The sequence below is a fragment of the Panthera tigris genome, chromosome B3 (genome assembly GCF_018350195.1).
Source record: "Panthera tigris isolate Pti1 chromosome B3, P.tigris_Pti1_mat1.1, whole genome shotgun sequence".
Lineage (NCBI taxonomy): Eukaryota > Metazoa > Chordata > Mammalia > Carnivora > Felidae > Panthera > Panthera tigris.
Genome location: NC_056665.1, coordinates 5,135,321 through 5,158,079, shown reverse-complemented (window position 1 = coordinate 5,158,079; position 22,759 = coordinate 5,135,321). Strand labels below are relative to the sequence as shown.

Here is a 22,759-nt window from a genome sequence, read left to right as displayed (position 1 = left end):
GCAGATCATGAGTTCGAGTCCCGCATCAGGCTCTGTACTAATAGCTTAGAGCCTGGAGGCTGCTTCGGATCCTGTCTCTCCTCTCTCTGTTGCTTCCCTGCTTGCTCTCTCACTCTCTCTCTTTCTCTCAAAAATAAATAAAGATTAAAAAAAATTTTTTAAAAAAATGAAATCTTGCCGTATGCAATGACATCGATAGAGCTAAAGAGTATTATGCTAAGTGAAGTAAGTCACTCAGAGAAAGACAAATACCATATGATTTCACTCATATGTGGAATTTAAGAAACAAAACAAATGAATAAAAAGAAAAAAAGACTCTTAACTACACCAGATGGTTACCAGAGGGGAGATGGGTGGAGGGCATGGATGAAATAGGTGATGGGGATTAAAGAGTACACTTACCATGATGAGCACTGAGTAATGTACAGAACTGTTGAATCATTGTATCATATACCTGAAACTAATATAATATAATATAATATAATATAATATAATGTAATTATACTGGAATTAAAATTTAAAAAGGGAATAACAAGAAAAAAAGAAAATTCCATGAAACTACCAAAGTGAAAAAAAGAAAGAAACAGGAAAGCATGGTTCAAACAGGGGAAAAAAGCAAACAGACTTAAATTATCTATTTTAAATATGTTCAAAAAATGAAAGGAAACCATGTCTAAAAAACTTAAAGTATAAGAACAGTATCTTACCAGAGAATAGCAATAAAGAAACAAATTATTTTTTTAAAAATGAAAATCTGGAGTTGAAAAGTACAATAACTGAGATGAAAAATTTACTGGAGGGACTCAGCAGATTTGAGCACGCAAAACAGAGTCAGTGAACTTGAAGATGACAGGTCTGTTTGTGTATTTATTTTAAAGTTTATTTATTTTATTTATTTTGAGAGAGAGAGAGAGAGAGAGAGAGAGAGAGAACGAACCCCCAGCAGGCTCTGCGCTGTCAACACAGAGCCCAGCTCAGGGTTCAAACCCACAAACCATGAAATCATGACGTGAGCTAAAACCGAGAGTCAAATGCTTAACCATTTGGGCATCCACCCAGGCGCCCGAAGATAGGTCAATTTAAATTTACAGTCTGAGGAACAATATCCAGTCTAAGGAACAGTTATGAAAAAAGAATGAGGAAAAAAATGAATCAAGCCTCAGAAACCTGTGGACACCATTAATAATATCAATATATGCATAACAGAATTCCCAGAGGGCAACAAGAAAGGGAAGGAGGAATAAAGAATACTGGAAAAAAAATCCGAATAGGCCTATAACAAACACAGACATGGAAACACATTCTACAAAAACAAACAAACAAAAACATAGGGCCATATGGCTTCGCTGGTGAATTCTACCAAACGTCTAAAGAACAATCACAGCAGTCCTTTAGAAACTCTTCTAAAACCTAGAAGAGGAAGTTATACTTCCCAGTTCATTCTTTGAGGCCGGTATTACCCTGATACCAAAACCAGACACAAAGATATCACAAGAAAACTACAGACCGAATTTAAATTAAGATTTTTGTTCGCTAATTTTAGAACTCAGATGATTATTTTTAAAACCACTCCCAAAAATGGTTCAGAGGAACTGCTAAGTTGAGGCCTAAAAAAAGCCAATTCCTCCAAATACTTGTCTACACAGCTAGGCCTGGCACTATCAAGCAAATTTTCCCCTAACTCCGCCCCCCTTCCTCCCCTTTTGATGGATCCTGAAAGTTACTCCCCTGCAAAAGGAAATGCTTCAAACTCTAGTCACATCCTCTAAAACTTTAACTCCCACGACCCAAACAAAAGGAGCAGTCAGGCTCACAGCATGTGAGAGCAGGTACAAGTTGTGTGCCCCAGTGACTTTCCTTTTTTAGAGGTTTCCTTTTTTAGGGAACCAGACCTGGCTCATTCTCTCAAAGCCCACTCCTCTGTCAGTCAGATCTAAGATTCCTTCTGGACTTATATGGTAGCAAAAACAAACGCCACCACCACTGGCCCTCACAAAATCAGGGCAGCCAGGCCCCGGGTGAGATATTCTGAATCAGGAATAGAGTTAAAGCTTAGGAATCTGTATTTTTAAAATGACTTTTCAGGGCACCTGGGTGGCTCAGTCGGTTAAGCATCCGACTTTGGCTCAGGTCATGATTTCATGGTTCATTCGTGTCAGGCTCTGTGCTGACAGCTCAGAGCCTGGAGCCTGCTTCGGATTCTGTGTCTCCCTCTCTCTCACACAAATAAATAAACATTAAAAAAAATTTTTTTTAATAAAATAAAATGACTTTTCAAGTGTTTTCACAATCAGCCAAGTTTGGGAAGCTCTGGTCCAAATGGTCCGAAATTAATATCAAAGACAGAGAACGCCATTTACAACCGCTTCTCACCCAAGTAATTATCACATTAGATCCGATCCCTTTTTCTCAGTTTCCTGACTACAAAATAGGACTTGTGTTTCAGATCACTGACATTCTGCACCATGATGTGCCTCTTAAGTGAAATCTGGTACTTGCTGTATTTATATGATTAGGACATGGTAATGCCAACTACTCTCTTGACAATGCAATCAAAGGAGGCCAATCAACATTACAGTGTTAGCCACGACCCCTCATCCCAGCCCACGCTTACAGAGCCTGCATCGGCGGGAGCATACAAAAGCCTCAATAACACAAAAGTTCTGGTCTGTTTTTCCACCTTTGGTTTCCCAGAAAGAATGTGACCCCCTAAATTAAAAATTTCTCTTGGGGTGGCGGGGGGGAGGCGGTAGCTGGCTGACCCTGTCAGTAGAGAGACCCTTGATCTCAGGGTTGTGAGTTCGAGACACCCATTAGGTGTAGAGATTACTTAAAAATAAAATTAAAAAAAAAAAAAGATTTTTCTTTTAGTTCTTCTGCTTGCTACCAGACCTCACTGTAGGGATCCTCTCAGTCAGAAAAGAAAGGTGTGGTCCCCCCTATGTAACTGTTATTACTTAGGAAGAACCTAAAAGGAGATCCGTCACAATTAGAAAAACAGAAGTAATTATGTCTTAATCATGCAACTAACATCTGAGGGCCTACTATATACAAAGCAACTTCCTACTCAGCAACATGAGAAAAAGAGGTACAAATCTTGTCCATTTCCTCAACAACCTAGCTGAGAGGTAAGACAAACTTTTTAAAAGGTATGTTTGCGTTACAATCACCCACAAAAACTTTTATGTTCATAGCAGCATTGCTCCTAATAGCCATAAAGTAGAAACAACCTATGTGTCCATCAGCTGATGAATGGATAAGTAAAATGTGGTACAGCCATACAGTGGAATATAATTTGACAGTAAGAAGAAATGATGTACTCCCAACACATGCTACAACTTGGATAAACCAAGGTAAATGAAAGAAGCCAATCACAAAGGACCACATATTGTATGAGTCCATGTAGACGAAATGACCAGAAGAGGCAAATCCACCAACAGAAGCAGACTGCTGGTTGCCTCGAGCTGGAGAGACTAAGGGAAAATGAGAAGTGACTGATGAGTTCCAGGTTTCTCTCTGGGGTGACAAAAATCTTCTAAAATTGATTGAGGAGAGGGTCGCACAACTCTGTGAACAGAATAAAAACCGCTGAATTGTATGTACGCTTTGAAATGGTGAGATCTATGGTATGAGAGTTACATCTCAGTAAAGCCATTATAAAAAACATGGCATTTATCTACTAAAGCTTATGTGTATTCCCTATGACCCATCCATTCTACTTCTAAATGTACACCTAATTAATAGAAATGATACATATATTTACCAAGAGACATGTACTAAAATATTCATAGAAGCACTATTTGCAATAGCCAAAGAATGGGAAACAACCCCAAATTTACCAACGATGAATATATAACCCTGTGATGGAATAGCACACAACAATGAGAATGAACAAACTCATACGTCTTGCAGCTACACAGATGAATTTCACTAACATTATGTCGGGCAAAAGAAACCAGATACAAGAGAGTATAAAATGCTACTTACAGGCAGTTCAAATACAGGCAAAAATCAACCGTGGCATTAAAAATCAGGATAGTGGTTACCAGCAGGTGGGTGAGTGGGGAGTGGACAAGGACAGAAAAGGATGGGGTGGACAGTTCCGTTAAGCTTTTCATAATCTGAGTACCAATTACACAGGTATGCTCTTGAAAATTTATGCCACTTTTAATTCTCATATATACTTATGCAACTTACATAACTTACACAATTTTGGCATTATATTTCAACACAGAATTTACTTAAAGAGACACAAGAGATGTGTCTCCAACAATAGAGAACCACAAAAACACCCAAATATGCACTGTCACATCTCGTGTCCCTCCAGTGCTCCGAATCCAAAGGTGCCAGAAAACAGTCATTGAGGAAATGAAGGGAAACATTTCCTCTGTCTCTGAAGGGATGAGGGATGAAGTGCTCTGAAGGGAAAAGAACAATTTCAGTGCCACTCACCTGGGCCTTCTCTCTCTTTGCTCTGATCAGCGTGTCTTGGTAATGCTGGGCCACTTCTGCGAGAACCCCCTCAAGTTTAGCGGCAGGAATCTGCAGGGCCTGCAGAGTCTTTTGGGCATCACCTTCATCCAGGGCTTCGTTAATTAAACCAATGGCTAAAATCCCTAAATATGAAGGGACAAAGGTTATTTTCTTTTAATTAAGAAATTATTTCAACAAATCTAAGTCATCATAAATCCACCCAAGCATTATGATTCAAATCATAACTTGACACCTATAATATTAAGCAGCATTTAATTTTTTTTTAGTATTTGTCTCATTTGAAGTAAACTCCCTGGTATCCATATTGCCACTGAAACCTCAAGTCTTTCTGTTTTATTTTTAATTGCTCTACCTGAAAAGTTGAGAGAATTTTGATGAAACTGGCTTTAATAATCTAGCTTTCAAGTACTTTGCAATGTGTAATCAAAACCATTTTTGATTCACAGCAAGTCAGAGTTCAAAGAATCCTAAAAAGTCACCTGATCAACATCTTTATGTAAGAAAAGACTAGGCTTAGAGATTTCTTCTTCAAGATCACACCGCAAACAGGTGGCCGATGGCAGATCCAACCCAAGGGCTCCCCACCCCAAGGCAAGGCTCTTCTCACTAACCAACGGCATTTTTCTTACAGGAAATACAAACTGAACGAATTAAAACTAAAAACATTCACTCCTTAGGTATCTCAGGCAGCTGTACTACTTCTGTAAAGGCTCGGTGGTAGAAGAAAAATTTGGCTGACCTTTGACCCGAGTTTCTGAGATGAAGCCTCTGAACCCCGTGGAATTTCCTAAATGGCAGGATTATCTGTGTTATTCTTGCCGGGCTTCTAGGACCACACCTGAGTCTATCTATGCGAACCAGGCGGGCCCCTGGATGGTCTCAGGACGGGGGCTGGTCATGCCGGCAAGACCAAGCACGTGATCAAAATACTGGGGCTTTGAGCCGTGTGATATCGTGGTATCAGCCCAGCCTGCCTATCTCCAGGGAGGGGAGGCAGACTAGAAACCGAGTTCAGTTACATGGCCAACAACCAATCCTCCACAGGTAACGAAGCCCCTTAAAAACTCTGGACACCCCACACTCAGGTGAGCCTCCCTGGTTGTGACACACATCCTAAGGACACATAAGCTTCACATTTGGGACCCTACCAGACATCCCCCTACAGGTCTCCTTTTCTGACCACTTCTGATTTGTATACTCTATAATAAAACTATCATCATAAACGTAGGCTTTTCCCTGAGTTCTGCAAGGCACTCTAGCAAATTATTGAACCTGCGGGGGGAGATTGAGGGAACCTCTGAATTTATAGCCAGTTGTTCAGAAGCGTGGTGACCTGGGAACTCCTTAGAGTTTGTGACTGGTGTCTGAAATGAGAGGAGTCTTAAGGAGGACTGTGCCCTGCACCCGTGCAAGATGACCTAACTCCAGGTAGTTAGTTAGCATCACAACTACTTGTTACAAAACGTTTAAAAATAAAAGATCATGTTCAAGGGACATCCTGAATATTTTAGTTTTTATTACACACACACCAAATTGTAGCAGTTGCCTGAGGTTTTGAAAACAACATCTAACCTTAGCTTTTTGAGATACACACACGCACGCACACGCACACACACACACACACACCCAATTTCCAAAAATCTTTCTAGGACTAGTGTTCAGAATCAGGTCATGGAATCACACCATCTTTAATTGTGTCATTATTTGAGGGGACAATTAAATAGATTACTCACTCTCATGTTCCTCCTGCACCACCAGATTCACATGGTCCACACAAGCCTGAATGTCATTCCATGTAATAAACCCATTATTTTCTGCATGTGCCTGAGTTTTCAGTTTCATCAGCTCATCGAGATACCTGCCCCATTCCCCCAACAAAAAAGACAATGAAGGACAACATAAGAAAAGGGACCTTCAGGGGTGGCTCAGTCAGTTAAGTGTCCAACACTTAGTTTCAATTCAGGTCTTAATCTCATGGTTTATGGGATCGAGCCCCACATTGGGCTCTGTGCTGTCAGCATGGGAACCTGTTTGGGATTCTCTCTCTCTCTCTGCCCTTCCCTTGTGTGTATGTACACTTGCTTGCTCTCTCTCTCTCTCTCTTTCAAAATAAATAACATTAAAAAAAAAAAAAAGAAAAGAAAGAAAAGGAAAGTAAAAGGAATCTTCAGGATTGTCACAGATGACAGGAATGAGAAGACTGGGAACAAATTATCCAAGGAACAAAGACAGCTAAGGTATCCCAACAGTTTGACATACTCTGGAGGAAAACTTTGGGACGGAGGAGTTACCTTCAACAAAATGTGAAAATGTAAAGGCATCACTACTTCTTCCCTTTTCTTTTTTTTTAAGTTTATTTTTTTCTTTTTGTAATCTCTACACCCAATGTGGTGCTTGAATTCATAACCCCAAGACTGAGCGCACGCTCTGGCAAACGAGCCATCAAGGCGCCCCAGGATATCATTCATTCTTAACAGCCTGTTACATGTTCTAAATTCCAGGTATCACCAACTAATAACCAGAGGCAGTGTCTCAACCAATTCCTAAAGACAAAAAAACAAGGCCATACACCAGCTAACAAAATATCATTAAGGGTCTCTGGCTGGCTCAGTCAGTATGGTGTGTGTCTCTTGATCTTGGGGTCGTGAGTTCCAGCCCTGCGTTGGGTGTAGAGCTTACTTAAAAAAAAAAAAAAAAAAGGATATCATCATTAAGCAACTCTTACTGAATATTAAGTACTGATTTAATCAAGAATTTTCAACCAGACTTAAAAACACTAGGTGATGGTTAAAGGGGAACTGGATATTTTGATGGTACAAAGGTACAAAAAGAGATTATGCTAAGGGAAAAACATAAATATACATTAGAGGGGTAAGTTGTCTCCCCAGTTCAAAGATCAATCTTAGTGTCTCTAACGGTGACACAAGTAGATTTTATATGCCTTTAGTTAAGAGATATGAAACACACATCACCAAAAATGTTGACTTGAATCTTGACAACCCTTTGGATGGAATTTCCAATCTACAGGAATAAGCCAAATATCAGGAAGCAACCAGAACCAGAAGACGGAACATTTTATACAAATTGGTCCCAGCTCTTTCACCAGTCAGCGTCACGAAGAAAGGAACCGCGCTAGATTAGAAGATACCTAAGGGAGACGACAGTCAGATGTAGCACATGGTCCTGCACTCGATCCTGGTTTGAAGAGACCAGGTGAAAAGGACAGTTTTGGAACAAGTGAAGAAGCATGAAAATGGACTAGGCTCAGAAGATGTTCAAGATGAAGTACTGCTTTTGTCAGGGTAGAAGACAGCACTATTGTGGCTACAAAATAAGTACCTTCATTGTTCCCGATAAGCATATCTATATATTTAGGAGTCGAATGTCATGATAATAGCTAATTTACAATAAGTCGTCCAGCATAACAATTAATAGTGAATCAAAATAGGAAAAAAAAAGAAAAGAAAAGATCACACAAAGGTCACAATGCCTGAAAACGGGAGTGTTGCTGACCAGCAACAGACAGAGTAAGAGCCGTCCGATGGACTCAAGCTGCCACTGTGGGCACCCACCTCTGACAGTTTTCTTCTTCAATATTGGTAAGGCCTGTCACGGAACTGCTCAACTGTTTCCACACGGTGTTCATGTCCCCCGACTCCAGGGCCCTGTTGATTAGGGCCACTGATGACAACATCTCCACTGCGACAGAGAGCTCAGGATGGGTGAGGTTATGCTGTACAGAGAGGGGGAGGGGGAGAAGGGGAGGACAGACATTCTTGGACACCAAGCAAGGTTACAAGTGTAATAAAGGCATAAGAAGTCTAAGCTTCTGGTTTATTTAATTAAAAAAAAAAAAAAAAAAAAGGCTCTGCCAACGACTCCAAGGGGCAGGTATCAAGTTCATGGCCACTCCATTTTGCTCACAAGCAGGACAGGTTCAGCTGACTTACCTCAGGACTCTGTTGCTGCAGGGTAGCCAGCTCTTTCTGATAAAGACCAGCAGCAAATGGAAACACCTGGGGCAGCTGGGCCTCGGGATTCATGAGCTCCAGAACCGTCTTCTCAGCAACACCCTTCTGGATGGCGGCGTTGATCGCTGCCACGGCTGTCAATCCTGGTAGAAAACAGGTGAGAAATGCAGCTGGCGTGGGAAGCCCCGAGGGGAAGGAGAGTCGTCTTCACAGAAGAAAGTTACATTCTGTGGATAAACTATCAGCCCTAATGTTTGAAGTGGAAATTTCATCTTTACGGAACAGGCTCCCCCTTTGTATGAAGGTGAACCGGAGGCCAGGCCGACTGTATCTCCACGAAGCTGTTTGAAAGGGTGGCCTCCCTTCTCCCTCACCCATATCTTCCCTCCACTCCAATTTATAAAACATCTTTCTAAAACGTCTCTTCCATCCCCTGCAGCCCGGCAAGTAAAGGACCAGCTCCTTAAGCTGCCACGCAAAGGTTTCCGGTCTTTCCAAGCCTTTATCTTACACAGCTCAGCTCCAAACACGTACAAAAATGTTATTCGAACCACCGTTGTTTCCAGACCTCTTTCACCTTCTATACCTCTACTCACGCGTCCTTCCTTCCTCTCTCCCACGTTAGGAGCGTCCTTCTCCTCCCTCCTCCACCGTCCAGATCTTACCAATCATGCCCCTAAGTCTCACCTCCCCCAACCGTCAGGTGCCTCCCGGCCCGAGTGAGCCTCCACAGGCTCAGCTCTACTTTGAAAACCAGGGGAGCCGCCGCCGCCAGAGGCACCCGGTGGTGGATGGCGAGCAGGCCTGGGGAGGGGCCGAGGAGTGACGGAATCTGACCTCAGACGCCCCTCGTGACATCAGCCCCACTCGGCCTCTCAGGGGGGGCTCTTACTTCTCTGATACTGCTGGGCAGCGCTGTTGGCAGCATCCACTCCAGACTGCAGTTCCTCCTTCTGCAGGGGATCCGCCTGGCCACCCTAAGAAAAGCAAACAACTTGGTTTTTCTTTTAAGTTTATTTACTTATTTTGAGAGAGAGAGGGAGAGAGAGAGGGAGAGAGAGGGAGAGAGAGAGGGAGGGAGAGTGCACAAACACGTGGGGGAGGTGCAAAGAGAGGGATGGAGGGAGAGGGAATCCCAAGCGGGCTCCAAGCCGTCAGGGTAGAGCCTGATATGGCTCGACCTCAATCTCAAAACTGCGAGATCATGACCCGAGCCGCAATCAAGAGTCACCAACTCTCAGCGACTGAGCCACCCAGGCGCCCCAAGCAAAGAACATTTATATAAGGATTCTCATGCCTACGCCTCCAGGTCTTATAGTTGTCCTATCTCAACAGCAGTCACAGGGACAAAGAACCAGAGGCCTAAGTGACAGCTTCATGCTACGTGCAAAGTAGCAGCCCTGGGTAGAGCCAAAGCCCTTGCCAAATCTGGGGTAGAGTGACTTTCCAGACACCAGTACATGTAAAAAAAAATAGTTCGTGAGAAGCATCAAAATATTGAGATGAGATGTTTATAGACTCCTTAGCACATTAACGCTATTGACTTTGGCTGATATATGCTGGGAATCTGTATAATGTACACTGTCCTCATTCAGACAAAAAGAAAGCTACTCATATTTGTTCTAAAAACCCACTAAGTACAATTCCACAGTGTACTTTTACTGCACGTTAAGTACTTTCCCAGTGTTGGCCAGAGGAAACTAGTGACGTGTGTTTTCTTTTAAGTAGAAATTCCTGAAGTAAGAATGTAAAAAAGATTCAAGTTTTCCCCAATGGCATTTAGTTGGGGGATTAAGAAGGATGCTTCAGTGAAAGGGTGGTCAGGTTCGGAGGGTGGGTGTGTTTAAGAAGATTTACAACTCTAAAAGCAAAAGACAGCTAAAAACAATGTGTATTTTACCTGAGGACTTTTTTTTTTTTTTTTTTTTGAGAGACAGAGCACAAGTTGGGGAAGGGCAGAGAAAGAGAGGGAGACAGAATCCGAAGCAGGCTCCAGGCTCTGAGCTGTCAGCCCAGAGTCCGATGCGGGGCTTGAACTCACAAACTGTGAGATCATGACCTGAGTGGAAGTTGGACGCCCAACTGACCTAGCCACCCAGGCGCCCCCGAGGACTTTTTTTTTTTTTTTTTTTAAGTAGGCTTTATGCCCACCACGGGGCTTGAACTCAGGACCTTGAGATCAAGAGTCGAGCTGAGATCAAGAGCCGGACTCTCAACCAACTGAACCACCCAGGCACCCCACTTGAGGATATTTTAAAAACCTACATTTAGGGGCACCTGGGTGGCTCAGTTGGTTAAGCATCTAACTTTGGCTCAGGGCATGATCTCCCGGGTCGTGAGTTCGAGCCCCACATCAGGCTCTGTGCTGACAGCTCGGAGCCTGAAGCCTGCTTTAGATTCTCTCTCTCTCTCTCTCTCTCTCTCTCTCTCTCTCTCTGCCCCTTCCCTGCTCACACACTCTTTCTCTCTCAAAAATAAGTACACATTAAAAAAAATTTTTTTTTCAATAAATAAAATCCTGCATTTATATGAGGGAGAAAGTTATACTAAAAACTATGGGTGACACTATATAAGGGAAAAAGCCTCCATAAATATCTTTAAATGACAGAGGATCGAATACAGGATTCAAATGGCTACATGTGAAAGCTTGCGGGTTCGACCCAGGACACTTTTACCTGTCTCTTCTGCTGTCTATCACCCAGGAGCTGCTTGAGGTACCAGTCACCGTTCTGCTGCTGCAGCCCTCGAAGGCCCAGCGCAGGGGACTGCAGAGCCTTGAACAAGGCCAGTGCAGCGCCCTGCTCCAAGGCCAGATCCACATTTGCTAATGCAGAAGAAGCTGAGGAAGAAAAAAGGCCAAAGCTTAAGAAAACACTTTGTAAACATCGGTCTAGAGTATTTTTCCCTCCCCCAAGCCAATCTCAATTTCAGATGAGGGAAATATAGTTCAGGTGGCCTTTATTCTGGAATATCACAGAAGCACAAGATCCTGGCATTGGAAGAGAACCTTAAAGGCATCAAGTCCAGGGACCCCAGCCGGGCTGTTCATCAGAGTTAACAGATTCTTGGACCACGCCTCAGGCCTACTTAAAAGCTTCCAGATGTAGACACCCTGGCACCACTATGGGTAGCACCAAAAGAGGCATCAGTACAAACCAATTCGTGACTAAATTCCCTCTAAATGCCAAATTGTTGCCTAAACTACCACACAGGAGAAAGTTTCTCCCATGGCAACCTACTACATCTTTGGGCAATTTTGTTTTAAAAAACAAAACAAAACAAAAACTATTAAAGCTTTCACCCTAGTGTTGACACTTGAATACATCCAGTCCCTCTTTCTCCATGACAGTCTACCCCAGGAGAAACAGCCTTAGTTCCTCTTTATAGCATCAGTCCGAATCCCTTCATTATCCCCCATCTCCTAAACACACTCCACCCAGGAGTCAGAGCCCAGATAGCAAAGGTGGTCTGAGAACCTGAGGTCACATAAGGTCTTTTACAACTGGCAGTGAAAACCTAGATGTTCCTTTACCTGAAAATAATAAAGACACCTTCCCCATAGTGTTATTGTTCAGATTAAATAAAATCAATGTACGCGAAAGCACTCTGCATATTGTAAAATAGATAAGGTATTAGGTTGGAAGTCAGAATACAGTACTTTCTGATTTCAGAAATAATAACCACTGGAAACTGATAATTACTGTACGATTTTCAGTTTCCTTATTTTTAAAAGGGAAAAGAATTCTCCCTCCATGCAGTTGAACTGATTTTATCACCGAAGTAGCAAAACAAATCAATAATAACATACTAAAAATCAAAATATTTGGGACATAGCAGCACTTATAAATTTTTAATGTTTTCATTATAAAAAAATAATATAAGGTGTCAAAAAGAAAAAGATTTTAAATTTCAATGGATTTGTGGTCTCACTGGAGACTCCTAAGACTTCTTCCCAAAGAATACACCTGCAATTCAGTAATTCATTACCACACCAAGGTGATGGCTTTCAGTCATGGCTACAGGTCTATGTGACCATTAGCCAATTAACCATCCATTCCTTCAACCCTTCCTGAGCACCTGCTCTATGCTGCAAATACAGTTTTGAACAAAACAAGTTATCTCTATCTTTGTGGAACTTTTACAGGAACGGAGACAGAAAATCAACAAAATCAGGTAACTAGCAGGCTTTCTCTAGGTCTGCAAAGAAGAATCTCAGATTACCTATCTACAAACACATCTAGTCACTTATGCTTTTACTGGAAGCATAAACTTACTACATAAATACGTAAATATTTAAATAAACATTTACTAACATTTATACTATAAAGATGATAAAGTTTAGAACATTATTTAAATATTTTCTTTCACTAAGCTTTAATCACTTTTCCTTATTCAAAAACTTTTTCTCATTTTTAAGTATTTGGCCTGCAGCTTTCTCCTGGGGCATTGACTTCACTGCTGGTTCTCACAGCCTTAGGGGAAGAATCTTATCTATAAATTATGTTAAGATAATTCTGGACCTAAAGTTCCTGTATCTTCCTAGCATACAACTTTCTCTTGCTTCAGACTGGTTCTACGATTAGAAAAGATTGTGCCTCTATGAGGAATCCTGCCTTATTTATCCAGAGAAGGTTCCCATACAAACCTCCAACGAGAAGTCATCACTCCCTTCTTTATTTTATGATGCACCTCATACAAGCTTTGATATTTTGTTCTAAGCAAGTTGCCCTGAAATTACTCATTTGCACATTTATCGTCCGTACCACGTTGAAAGCTATTTGAAGGAATTTGTATTATTTTGCTCCTCTGACCACATGAGAATATGAATGGAACACTTTAAAAACATATACTATGGCTCTTCTCTCACAGGTTTATAACAGACTCTCACACACTTTGCCAAGTCAAGCTACCACAGTTATAAAATCCTAAACAATATAGAAAAAAAAAACTTAGCGAAACAAAGACTGTTATATGCACCGTGTGCAGCAGGAAACATGCTGGGCTTTCTTCTCACACAAGTAAGTATAAAAGGACACTCTGGTTTAATTTGCTGGCCTAAATATTCATATAGATACAGGACAACACATCACTCATACGTGCATGGAACTATTACTCTGTTCAGAAAACCATTATCTCAAATGAACTAGAATGCAACAGAATACAAATACTCCTGGTCGGATTTAAGAGTTTCTGATCATATGGAATTGCTAAAAACTTCTAAAGGCTCTCTAGAAGCGCCTGGGTGGCTCAGTCAGTTAAGCGACCAACTCCTGATTATGGCTCAGGTCACGATCTCACAGTCTGTGAGTTCAAGCCCTGCATAGGGCTCTGCATTGACAGCACGGAGCCTGCTTGGGATTCTCTCTCTCTATCTCTCTCTTTTCCCCTCCCCAGCTCGTGCTCTCTCTCTCTCTCTCAAATTATTAATAAATAAATAAAGTCTCTCTAGTTATTCAGAGTATTGGTTCAAGAGAGAAATTAGGGCCTCCCAATGAACAAAGAGGACATGAATCACTATTACTATTATTATTATCTTTAGCAAAACAAGGTCAAGTCTGGTTGAAATCAAATGTAACCATTATGCTAGGAATTACAGGGATCTCAAAAGAAGCAGAACTCATAAGTAATCTGTACTTTAAGGAATCTACAGAGATGTCAGAAACAAAGGCAAGCAATATAAGACAATATGTAATTGAATATAAAATCGTGTGGTCTATAAATGCTGTGGGAGAGACGGAATGGGTGCAGGTGAGAATCGAGCTGGACCCTGAATGATGGGTATAATTTGAATCAGATTAAGAGATAAGGTATGAGGCCATTATAGTGAGGAGACTACCCCATTAGCAAAAGCTGTAATAATGTTAATGTTTACTGAGGACTTACTAAATGCCATGTAATTTACACGCATTATCTCATCATCTGCATAACGACTTATACCACAGGTGCTATTAATGAGGCCAGGAGGGGCACCTGGGTGGCTCAGTCGGTTAAGTGTCCAACTTTGATTCAAATCATGATCTCACAGTTTTTGAGTTCGAGCCCCTCATCAGGCTCTGTGCTGACAGCTCAGAGCCTGAAGTCTGCTTCAGATTGTGTGTGTGTGTGTGTGTGTGTGTGTGTGTGTGTCTCTGCCCCTCCCCTGCTCGTGCTCTGTCTCTCAAAAATAAATAAACGTTAAAAAAATTTAAATAAGAGGCCAAGAGACCAAGTCCCAGGTCTGAGCCACTCCAGAACAGGACTCTTTCATGAGTCATGAAATGGACGGAGTGAATATGGGAGACAATTAGGCGGATGAGTTTGTACAGAGTAGTATGCATAAAATACAAAATACAGAACTCCACTAGACTAGGGGGTCTACATTTTGTCCAGCAAATAATAATGCAGGTTCTTTAGCAGAAGAGTGAGAAAGTGAAAGTGACACTTTCAAGAAATTAGTTTCTCAAAAGAATGTAACGCGTATATACAAAAATCATTTTTTAATCTCATTTTTGTTTAAAAATGTTTTGAGGGGCGCCTGGGTGGCTTGGTCGGTTAAGCGTCTGACTTCGACTCAGGTCATGATCTCACGGTCCATGAGTTCGAGCCCCGCGTCAGGCTCTGTGCTGACAGCTCAGAGCCTGGAGCCTGTTTCAGATTCTGTGTCTCCCTTTCTCTCTGCTCCTCACCTGTTCATGCTCTGCCTCTGTCTCAAAAATAAATAAACGTTAAAAAAATTTAAAAAAAAATAAAAATTAAAAAAAAAAAGTTTTGAAAAGGATATTCATAAAAAATGCCAATAGTGGTTATTTCTAGGGGATGAGGGGTTAATTTTCTGTGTATTTTTTGTTTACTTCTGGATAGCTTGTATTACTCTCTGAAAAAAAATATTATTTTAAAAACAGGAAAAGTCACTATTTCGATTTTTTAAAAAGTGTATTAACACAGGGTGAGAGAGTGAAATTAGCCAACAAGGCAAGTCCAGAAGCTACAGCAGACAGATGAGCAAACAGAATAGTGCGGGCCCACCTGAGGACAACAGTAGCTAAAACAGAAGACATACGAACACAAAAAAATAGTAATAAGCAATAGTTCCTAAACAAATCCACTGATACCTAAAATAAACTCAAACCATGTCATCGGTACAAGAACAGATCAACACTCCTATTGTTCTGTAACATCTCTCCAGGTACCTGAGTCAGGGACATACTTACTATTGACTTTGTTGATATTGCCTTGAATTTCAGCTTGCGTGAGCAGCTCCTCATAAACATCCCTTTCTCTCTCAGAGTTTTCTGTCTGAAGATGAGTAAAAAAGTCACAGATCAGTTCAGGTCTCTAAGAAGACCCACAGCAACATACTTGCACTTCTCCCCCACCAAAAGACAACAAAGAGTAAGGGTGTGGCTTGCAATCCTTAATGAAGCACAACTTCATTAAGTTGCGGGACGCTACACAAATATCAACTAAAAACGTAAAAAGCAGATCTACTTGTTAATGACAAGCCCGAAGTTTCTCCCAGAGTTGGAGAACACGAGCCTGAGCAGGAAGCACAGGTGAAACCCGTCCTGCCCACTTGTGAGCCTGCATCCTTGCCTCAGACCCGAGCAGAACGGGCACACCCTAAGACCAGATGTCAGAACTTCTCGTCAATTTGTACAAAATTCAAGATTAAAAGTCAAAATGGAACCGAATACCAAAAGACTGCATACTGTGTGAATCATCATTTATATGTAATTCTAAAAAAAGCAAATACAGTGATCTGTTCAGATTGGAGGTTGCTTGGGGTCAAGGGCAAGGGATAAGAGTAGTGGAGGCAGACTATGAAGAGGGACCTGGGGACTTTGGGGATGATGGTTTTGTAACCATATACATTTGTCAAAACTCGTCAAACCATACACATAAAATGAGCGAATCTTATTGTATGTAAATCATACTTTAAGAAAACTGATTTTAAAAATGGAGTTATAGCGAACAATGAAAGAATATCGATCAACTAGAAAGAACAGACGTTCCATTTTTACCCTGTTTTTAGCATTTGTCATTTTCTCCTGTTTGGCCTGATAAAGCACATCCTGGTAAGTGGAAGCCAAGGGATCTTCAAGATTTACAAGCATGGCGTTGGGGTTTCTCAGAGCTGCAAACGTGTCAGCTGGAATTCTACGGTCAATAGCTTCATTAATAGCAATAACAGCAGCATGCACTAAAAAAAAAAAAAAAAAAATTCAAAACATAGAACACAGAAGTTATATACAGCAAGGGACGTACACGACACATACAAAACATTACAACCCCCTATTGCAGAGAAAGGCTCATCATGATAGAGAAACAATGACTGGGGCTGAAGGAACGGCACCCTGAATCCTGTAAGCCTCGTCTCTTCCTTTGGATGCACAAAGTCACAGCTCTGCCTGTGATTCATGTCTGGGAGGCTGAGTTTGGAATCCCACAGGGAAATATTCATAAAAGAGCCTTGCAAGGAGTGTACGTTATGGAAATGTTCGCCCTTAATCATCATGTAAATACCATTAAAAAAAATAAGACACTCAAAGAGGGGCTGAAATCTAGAACTCAATTTCTAAATGTTTTCATTTTCATCAGAACCAAGCACTTACTCCCAAATAACAGCACAGAAGATGGCAACAGTGTTAAAACTACATCTACTGGGGCGCCTGAGTGGCCCAGTCGACTAAGCATCCGACATCGGCTCAGGTCATGATCTCATGGTTCATGGGTTTAAGACCCACAGACAGTGGGATTCTCTCTTCCTTTCTGGCTTGCTGCCCCTCCCCCACTCGTGCTCGCGCTCTCTCTCTCTCTCTCTCTATCTCTCAAACTTAAAAAAAAAAAAAAAAGCTACATCTACTGACTTGCTAGCAAAATTCCTAATTCCAAGACCATCACTATAGTATTCATTACTGAAAGTGGTAGCAACAATCCCATTTGAACCCACAAAATTTCTCTCTTCTTACATGCAGCTTCATCCACTGAGAGTTCGTTAGCCAGGATGCCCCCGATCTTGCTGAAGGCGGGCATCTGGATCCCGTACTTCTCCAGTTCAATCTTCATGTTGTTGATTTCCTCTTCTGCAGGAAGGGATAAAGACCCAGGTGAGCAAGTTAAGCACCTTCCCATAACTCAGAGAAGGAAACCGCATCCCCAACTACAAAATGGGATAAAGTGGTAGCTACCTCGTAGGGTTGACACGATGACTTAATGAGATAATTATGGAAAGCACTTAACAGAGTATCCGGCACATAACGTACATGGAGTAGATACTAACTGTTATTACTATTATCAAGAACATCAAAAATAACTAGAACGTAAGAACAGCCCTACAGAAAATAGTTTTTCAAAACTGCTACTTGTGGCATTTCTACAATGAACTTATGAATGGAGCAGCTTTAAAAGGAGCTCAACAACAAGTGACCCACAGGCCAGCCAGCCTTCTTTCTCGGTCTTCACACACCAAGTCACTACTGCTATTAAACAATTTTCCTTCCAAGGCAGGAAGCCAAATGATAAAGGAAACAACATGTGAGGTTTGGCCCTTTGCCCTAGGTCTGGTGAACAACTTCCCTAGAAGGAAAAATATCATAGATAAAAGTTTTATTCAATTTAAAATTCCCAAGCCTACAAAATAATGACCAGTTCAAAAGATTTGAATCTATATTGCCCCTAACCAATATTACCAATGTTCTTTTTCTTCCCAGGCCCCCATCTCTTCAAGCAAGCATCTACTAGAGCAAATACACATAGAATAAGGTAAATAAGGTAAATTTTTTAATTACTTAATTGTCACCTCTGCATTATCTCCGTCCCCATAGCATACCCCTTGCTTTGCCCGCAGTAGGGACTTGCGAGAAGCAAAGGAAAAGACTAAGTGTTTTCACCATGCATGGATATTTCATGTTAGATGCTAATACGGTATTATATATTTTCTGTGTTATATATTAATACTATTCCCACTTTACATACAGGAAAATGGACACTCACTAACCATACTCACGTCAGAAACGAGAGAACAGAGTTTAAAATTCCAACGTTAGCATTCTTCTCAGCAAACCAGGAGAAATAAGTTACTTATCCTTCTTTGATCTCTGTTGCCAGAGTGTTTTTAAAGCCCTATGTCTTTAAGATTGGTACTGTTGACTCTCCAGGCTATTTCTACATAAATCAAGCATTTCCTGCCAAGTTTGCAACTCCTTACCTGTGAAGTCAACCTTTCCATATAGGTCTTGAATCTGAGGAGCCAGGCCTAGTTTGAACAGGTACAAACTAGAAGACACGATATGCAGAAAAGAGTTAGGCCTCCCACTGCATCTAGCTGCTGCTCTTAGACTGAAGGGGAAAGGTAGCAAACATAAAGAACAGAAACATTCTGAACACAGACTCCTTGCATGCTACCATATTCCCCTTTGCAGTTACCGTGCTTTACCTCAGAACCTTTTTTCAGTTTTACATAACATTGTCCTAGAAAGTTCCATAATGCAATGCAAAAAGCACCAGACTGGGAGTCAGAAGACACAGGTTCGAGTCCCAGTCCTGGTACAAATCTAGTGTATAATTAGATGTTGACATACATGTGGATGTAATTAATCTAAGTGGAGCATCTTCACTTTTGTTTACCTTCCTGTGATCAATAAGCTTTAAGTAAAATAAGATATTTGAGAAAAGTCCCATGAAAATGATTCAAATAGAAAGTCTTAGTTAAACTGAATTCAGGGGCGCCTGGATGGCTCAGTCGGTTAACCGTCCGACTTCAGCTCAGGTCATGATCTCACGGTTCATGGGTTCAAGCCCCGCATTGGGCTCTGTGCTGACAGTTCAGAGCTTACAGCCTGCTTCAGATTCTGTGTCTCCCTCTCTCTCTACCCCTCTCCTGCTCACACTGTCTCTCTCTTTCTCAAAAACAAACATCAAAAAAAATTTTTTTAATAAATTAAATTAACTGAATTTATATCGCTGATGGAAAAGTTTCATTCAGGTAATTTATGAGTTTTACAGTAAATATTATATATATTTACTGTTTAAAAAAAATCTAGTAGACTTCAAATTTCATGAAGGCAGGAACAGTAAGTTGTTCACCAATGTCTACCCAGAACCTCTTAATAAATATTTATATTTCATAGATGGATAGCTGGATAAGTAAATGTCTATAAGCCTGAGTTAGCCTAAGTGGATTCTAAGGACCCAGCAGATCAGAATCAGTAAATCAGAAGGGTGCTTGACAGGGATGGACATGGGCAAGACACTGACAGCCTAGCAATAAGGGAATAAATATAACACCCTGAGAAACAAATCATAAACACAATAGAACAATCTCCAGTTTTTGCAAAAAATCTATAAAGCTCAGTATTATCTGAACACAAATGTGGATCATACACATTGCATTCACAGAACTGACCAGAATTTAAATTATATATAATAAACTCACATGTATAATCTAAAAAAAAAAAAAAAAAAAAAAGCCAAGCATTCTGAAAACACATTCAAATTTATGCATTCAGAGTAGCTAATTATTTTCTAAGATAAATACAAGTATGAACCATACGTATACGATTGAGTCCTTTTTTTAGAGTAAAATGCTCAAAATAGAACTATACAAAGTTCCTCTCTCAGAAAATTTTAACTCTATTTAACAAATTTTCCAAAGCAAATTAGCCAATAACGTTCTACACCTGTAATATGTCCCCATTATATGTATTGTTTCTCCCACATATGTCCCACCTGCATTCCAAATTAGTAAGAATATGTTTCTTGAGGAATTTCTTCCTCTTTTATTTCTACTTTGAAACAGGAAAGAGGCTGCCATACTTTAAGAAATTGCAAACGTCTGGGGTGCCTGGGTGGCTCAGTCGGTTAAGCATCCGACCTCGGCTCAGGTCACTGTCTTGTAGTTCGTGAGTTTGAGCCCCACATCGGGCCCTGTGCTGACAGCTCAGAGCCTGGAGCCTGCTTCGGATTCTGTGTCTCCCTCTCTTTGCCCCTCCCCTGCTCACTCACGCGCGTGCTCTCTCTCTCAAAAATAAATACAATTTAAAAAAAAGAAATTGCAAGAGTGTCATTTTAACAGCCTCAAGGAGCGAATTCGTTTTTAAGGTCTTCCGACAGTAAATTAAAGTTACGATGTCGCTAGCTGCTATAAATAAAGTAGAGGAGAAGCTAAGACATAGGCATCATCTTTCTTTTATCTCATTTCAATGATTAGGAATATTTTAAGGAGATGGTGAAGCTATGAATATAATCACAAGGACCACTCAGATCCTCTTGCACAGAACAGAGAATATTCAACCTAAAAGCTGAACCTTTAAAGTCCTACCAGTAAACACCCCTTTTCCAATCTTTGCTCCTATTCTCCCATGCCTACTTTTACAAATAACTGTTAGGCACCTACAATGTTTAGTTTGTACTGAGCTCAGGTTTATTTTTCTTTTTTTTTTTTCCTATTTAAGCTCTACTTTACAGCAATAGGGGGAAGGAGGTTATGTTAGCCTACTGGGATTCCTATTATCTTTGCTGACTACAGAGTAACCTGGAGGAAGTCACTAGGCTGATCGCAGAGATCTTAAATACAAACACAGCAGTTGACAGGAAACAGAATCTAGTGCAGCACGATCCCTGATCTCTGATTAGAATTTCTCTGATACTAGAAATGTTTTATAGTATATATAGTATCATGTAATGTTTGCTTATGTAAGTATATACAGTATTAGAAGACATCCCCAGCAAGCCTTGAGGCAGCACCCCTAAACAAAAACACTACTATTCTGAAGAGAAACATACACATAATCACAGTAAGTAGACACATATTCTAAATAACCTCAATTAATTCTGTTCAGATTTCACCAACAAATCTGTTTGAACCAAACTTAAATGTAACTTTCAGCTTTTACATCTCTTTTGAATTTAGGATATATGACTATGGGCCCATTTAACCTCCAAATCAGTTCTTAGAAAGATAAAACACCAGAGGAAATGGAAATGAAGTATACAAACCTATGCAAAATAATAATGAATTAGGGTCTTATCTGAGGGTGGAATGTAATCCAGAAAAGTAATTTAGCAGGACTAAATACAGGGACTATCTCTGGAATAACGCTAGTCAAGAAACAAGGAGATAATGCTTCTTTGTTGCTACTGATCCAAAAGGAGATGGTGCTTCACCCCTCACAGTGAGGCAAGGAATCTGCCTCGATACTGTTGTCCTATATGGTAAAGAAGAGGCTCCCGGCAGGTGTTAAGTGCCTATATAGCAAGGGCTGACGGCACTTCAGGAAAAACACTCTAGGGAGGAAAGAAATCGTAAATCACCAACCAGAACACATTGCTCTGTGTATACTTCCCAAGCATGGGCTGCAAACTGAAGAGAAATGAAAAACAAGAGCAGACTTCCTTCCTTCCCGATTCTGACTCCATCATGAGAAAGGCAGAGTTACTTCTTCATCTCTAGTTCAGAGAATTTGAAGGCTGAGGACCCAGGTTATGCTGCAGAAGGCCATAGCTGCAGAACTCGTAGAGAGTTCCGCCAGCTCAGCCTCTTGCCTGCCAAGTTCAGATACCCATTGTAGGTACAACCTTCACAAGGTTATCAACACAGACCTCACGTAACTCACAGCCAGTCACAATACTCAGAGTTAATCTGATTTTGGCTCAGACCCGTACATTTGAAATCACTGCAATCTGAACATTCCCCTAGATCCCACCCATTCCTAAACATTTTTAAAAAATTCTCATGTTGTTCTTGTTTGTCCAATATTATGCTATGAACCTTGGGGGGGTGGGGGTGGGGAAGAAACGTAAAGCATGACCTCTGTCTCTAAGATGCTAATACCTAAGAGAGAGAAAGACAGTAAACACATGAAAGAAACAATATATAACTTAGAAACCAAGAAACACAGGAGTTTAAACAAAGGACTGAGCTGGAGTCACTGGAAATCCAAAACATCACCAAGAAGGTGGGAATTCAATTAAAATGTGACTGGATACACTGAGATAAACATGAAGAGTCATCTGATAAAAAGAAAGAACCATTTCCTTTTTTCATTTATGGGTAATAAAATATCCCCTTGAGCCAGAACAGGGGAAAGGAAGATTTTTTATAATGTAGGATTGTGACCACAAGCATTTATTGGCTACGTACTATATGCTAGGCATCTAAGTACTAGAGACACAAAGATAAAGAATAACAGAAATAGTCCTTGTCCCCAAGGAGACCACTGAAAGTCAGCTACAAGAACAAAATAAGCAGAGTACAGTGTAAAAGCCCTATACTTGAAGGAGGAGGTATGTGCAGATGCTAGAAGAGCACAAAGATG

General features: G+C 40.8%; 1 protein-coding gene across 1 annotated transcript in view; it reads right to left on the bottom strand.

Annotated features, from left to right (window-relative positions):
* IQGAP1 (IQ motif containing GTPase activating protein 1) overlaps nt 1-22,759 on the bottom strand; it is a 100,867-nt gene that overhangs the window by 39,795 nt on the left and 38,313 nt on the right. Inside the window, exons 6-15 of the mRNA XM_042988003.1 lie at nt 18,652-18,719; nt 17,414-17,527; nt 16,466-16,644; nt 15,656-15,740; nt 11,141-11,304; nt 9,358-9,442; nt 8,445-8,608; nt 8,067-8,227; nt 6,228-6,352; nt 4,453-4,616 (exon numbers count right to left, since the gene is read on the bottom strand). Of these exons, the coding sequence (XP_042843937.1) occupies nt 4,453-4,616; nt 6,228-6,352; nt 8,067-8,227; nt 8,445-8,608; nt 9,358-9,442; nt 11,141-11,304; nt 15,656-15,740; nt 16,466-16,644; nt 17,414-17,527; nt 18,652-18,719 (1,309 nt within the window). The remainder of the gene's footprint in view (nt 1-4,452; nt 4,617-6,227; nt 6,353-8,066; nt 8,228-8,444; nt 8,609-9,357; nt 9,443-11,140; nt 11,305-15,655; nt 15,741-16,465; nt 16,645-17,413; nt 17,528-18,651; nt 18,720-22,759) is intronic.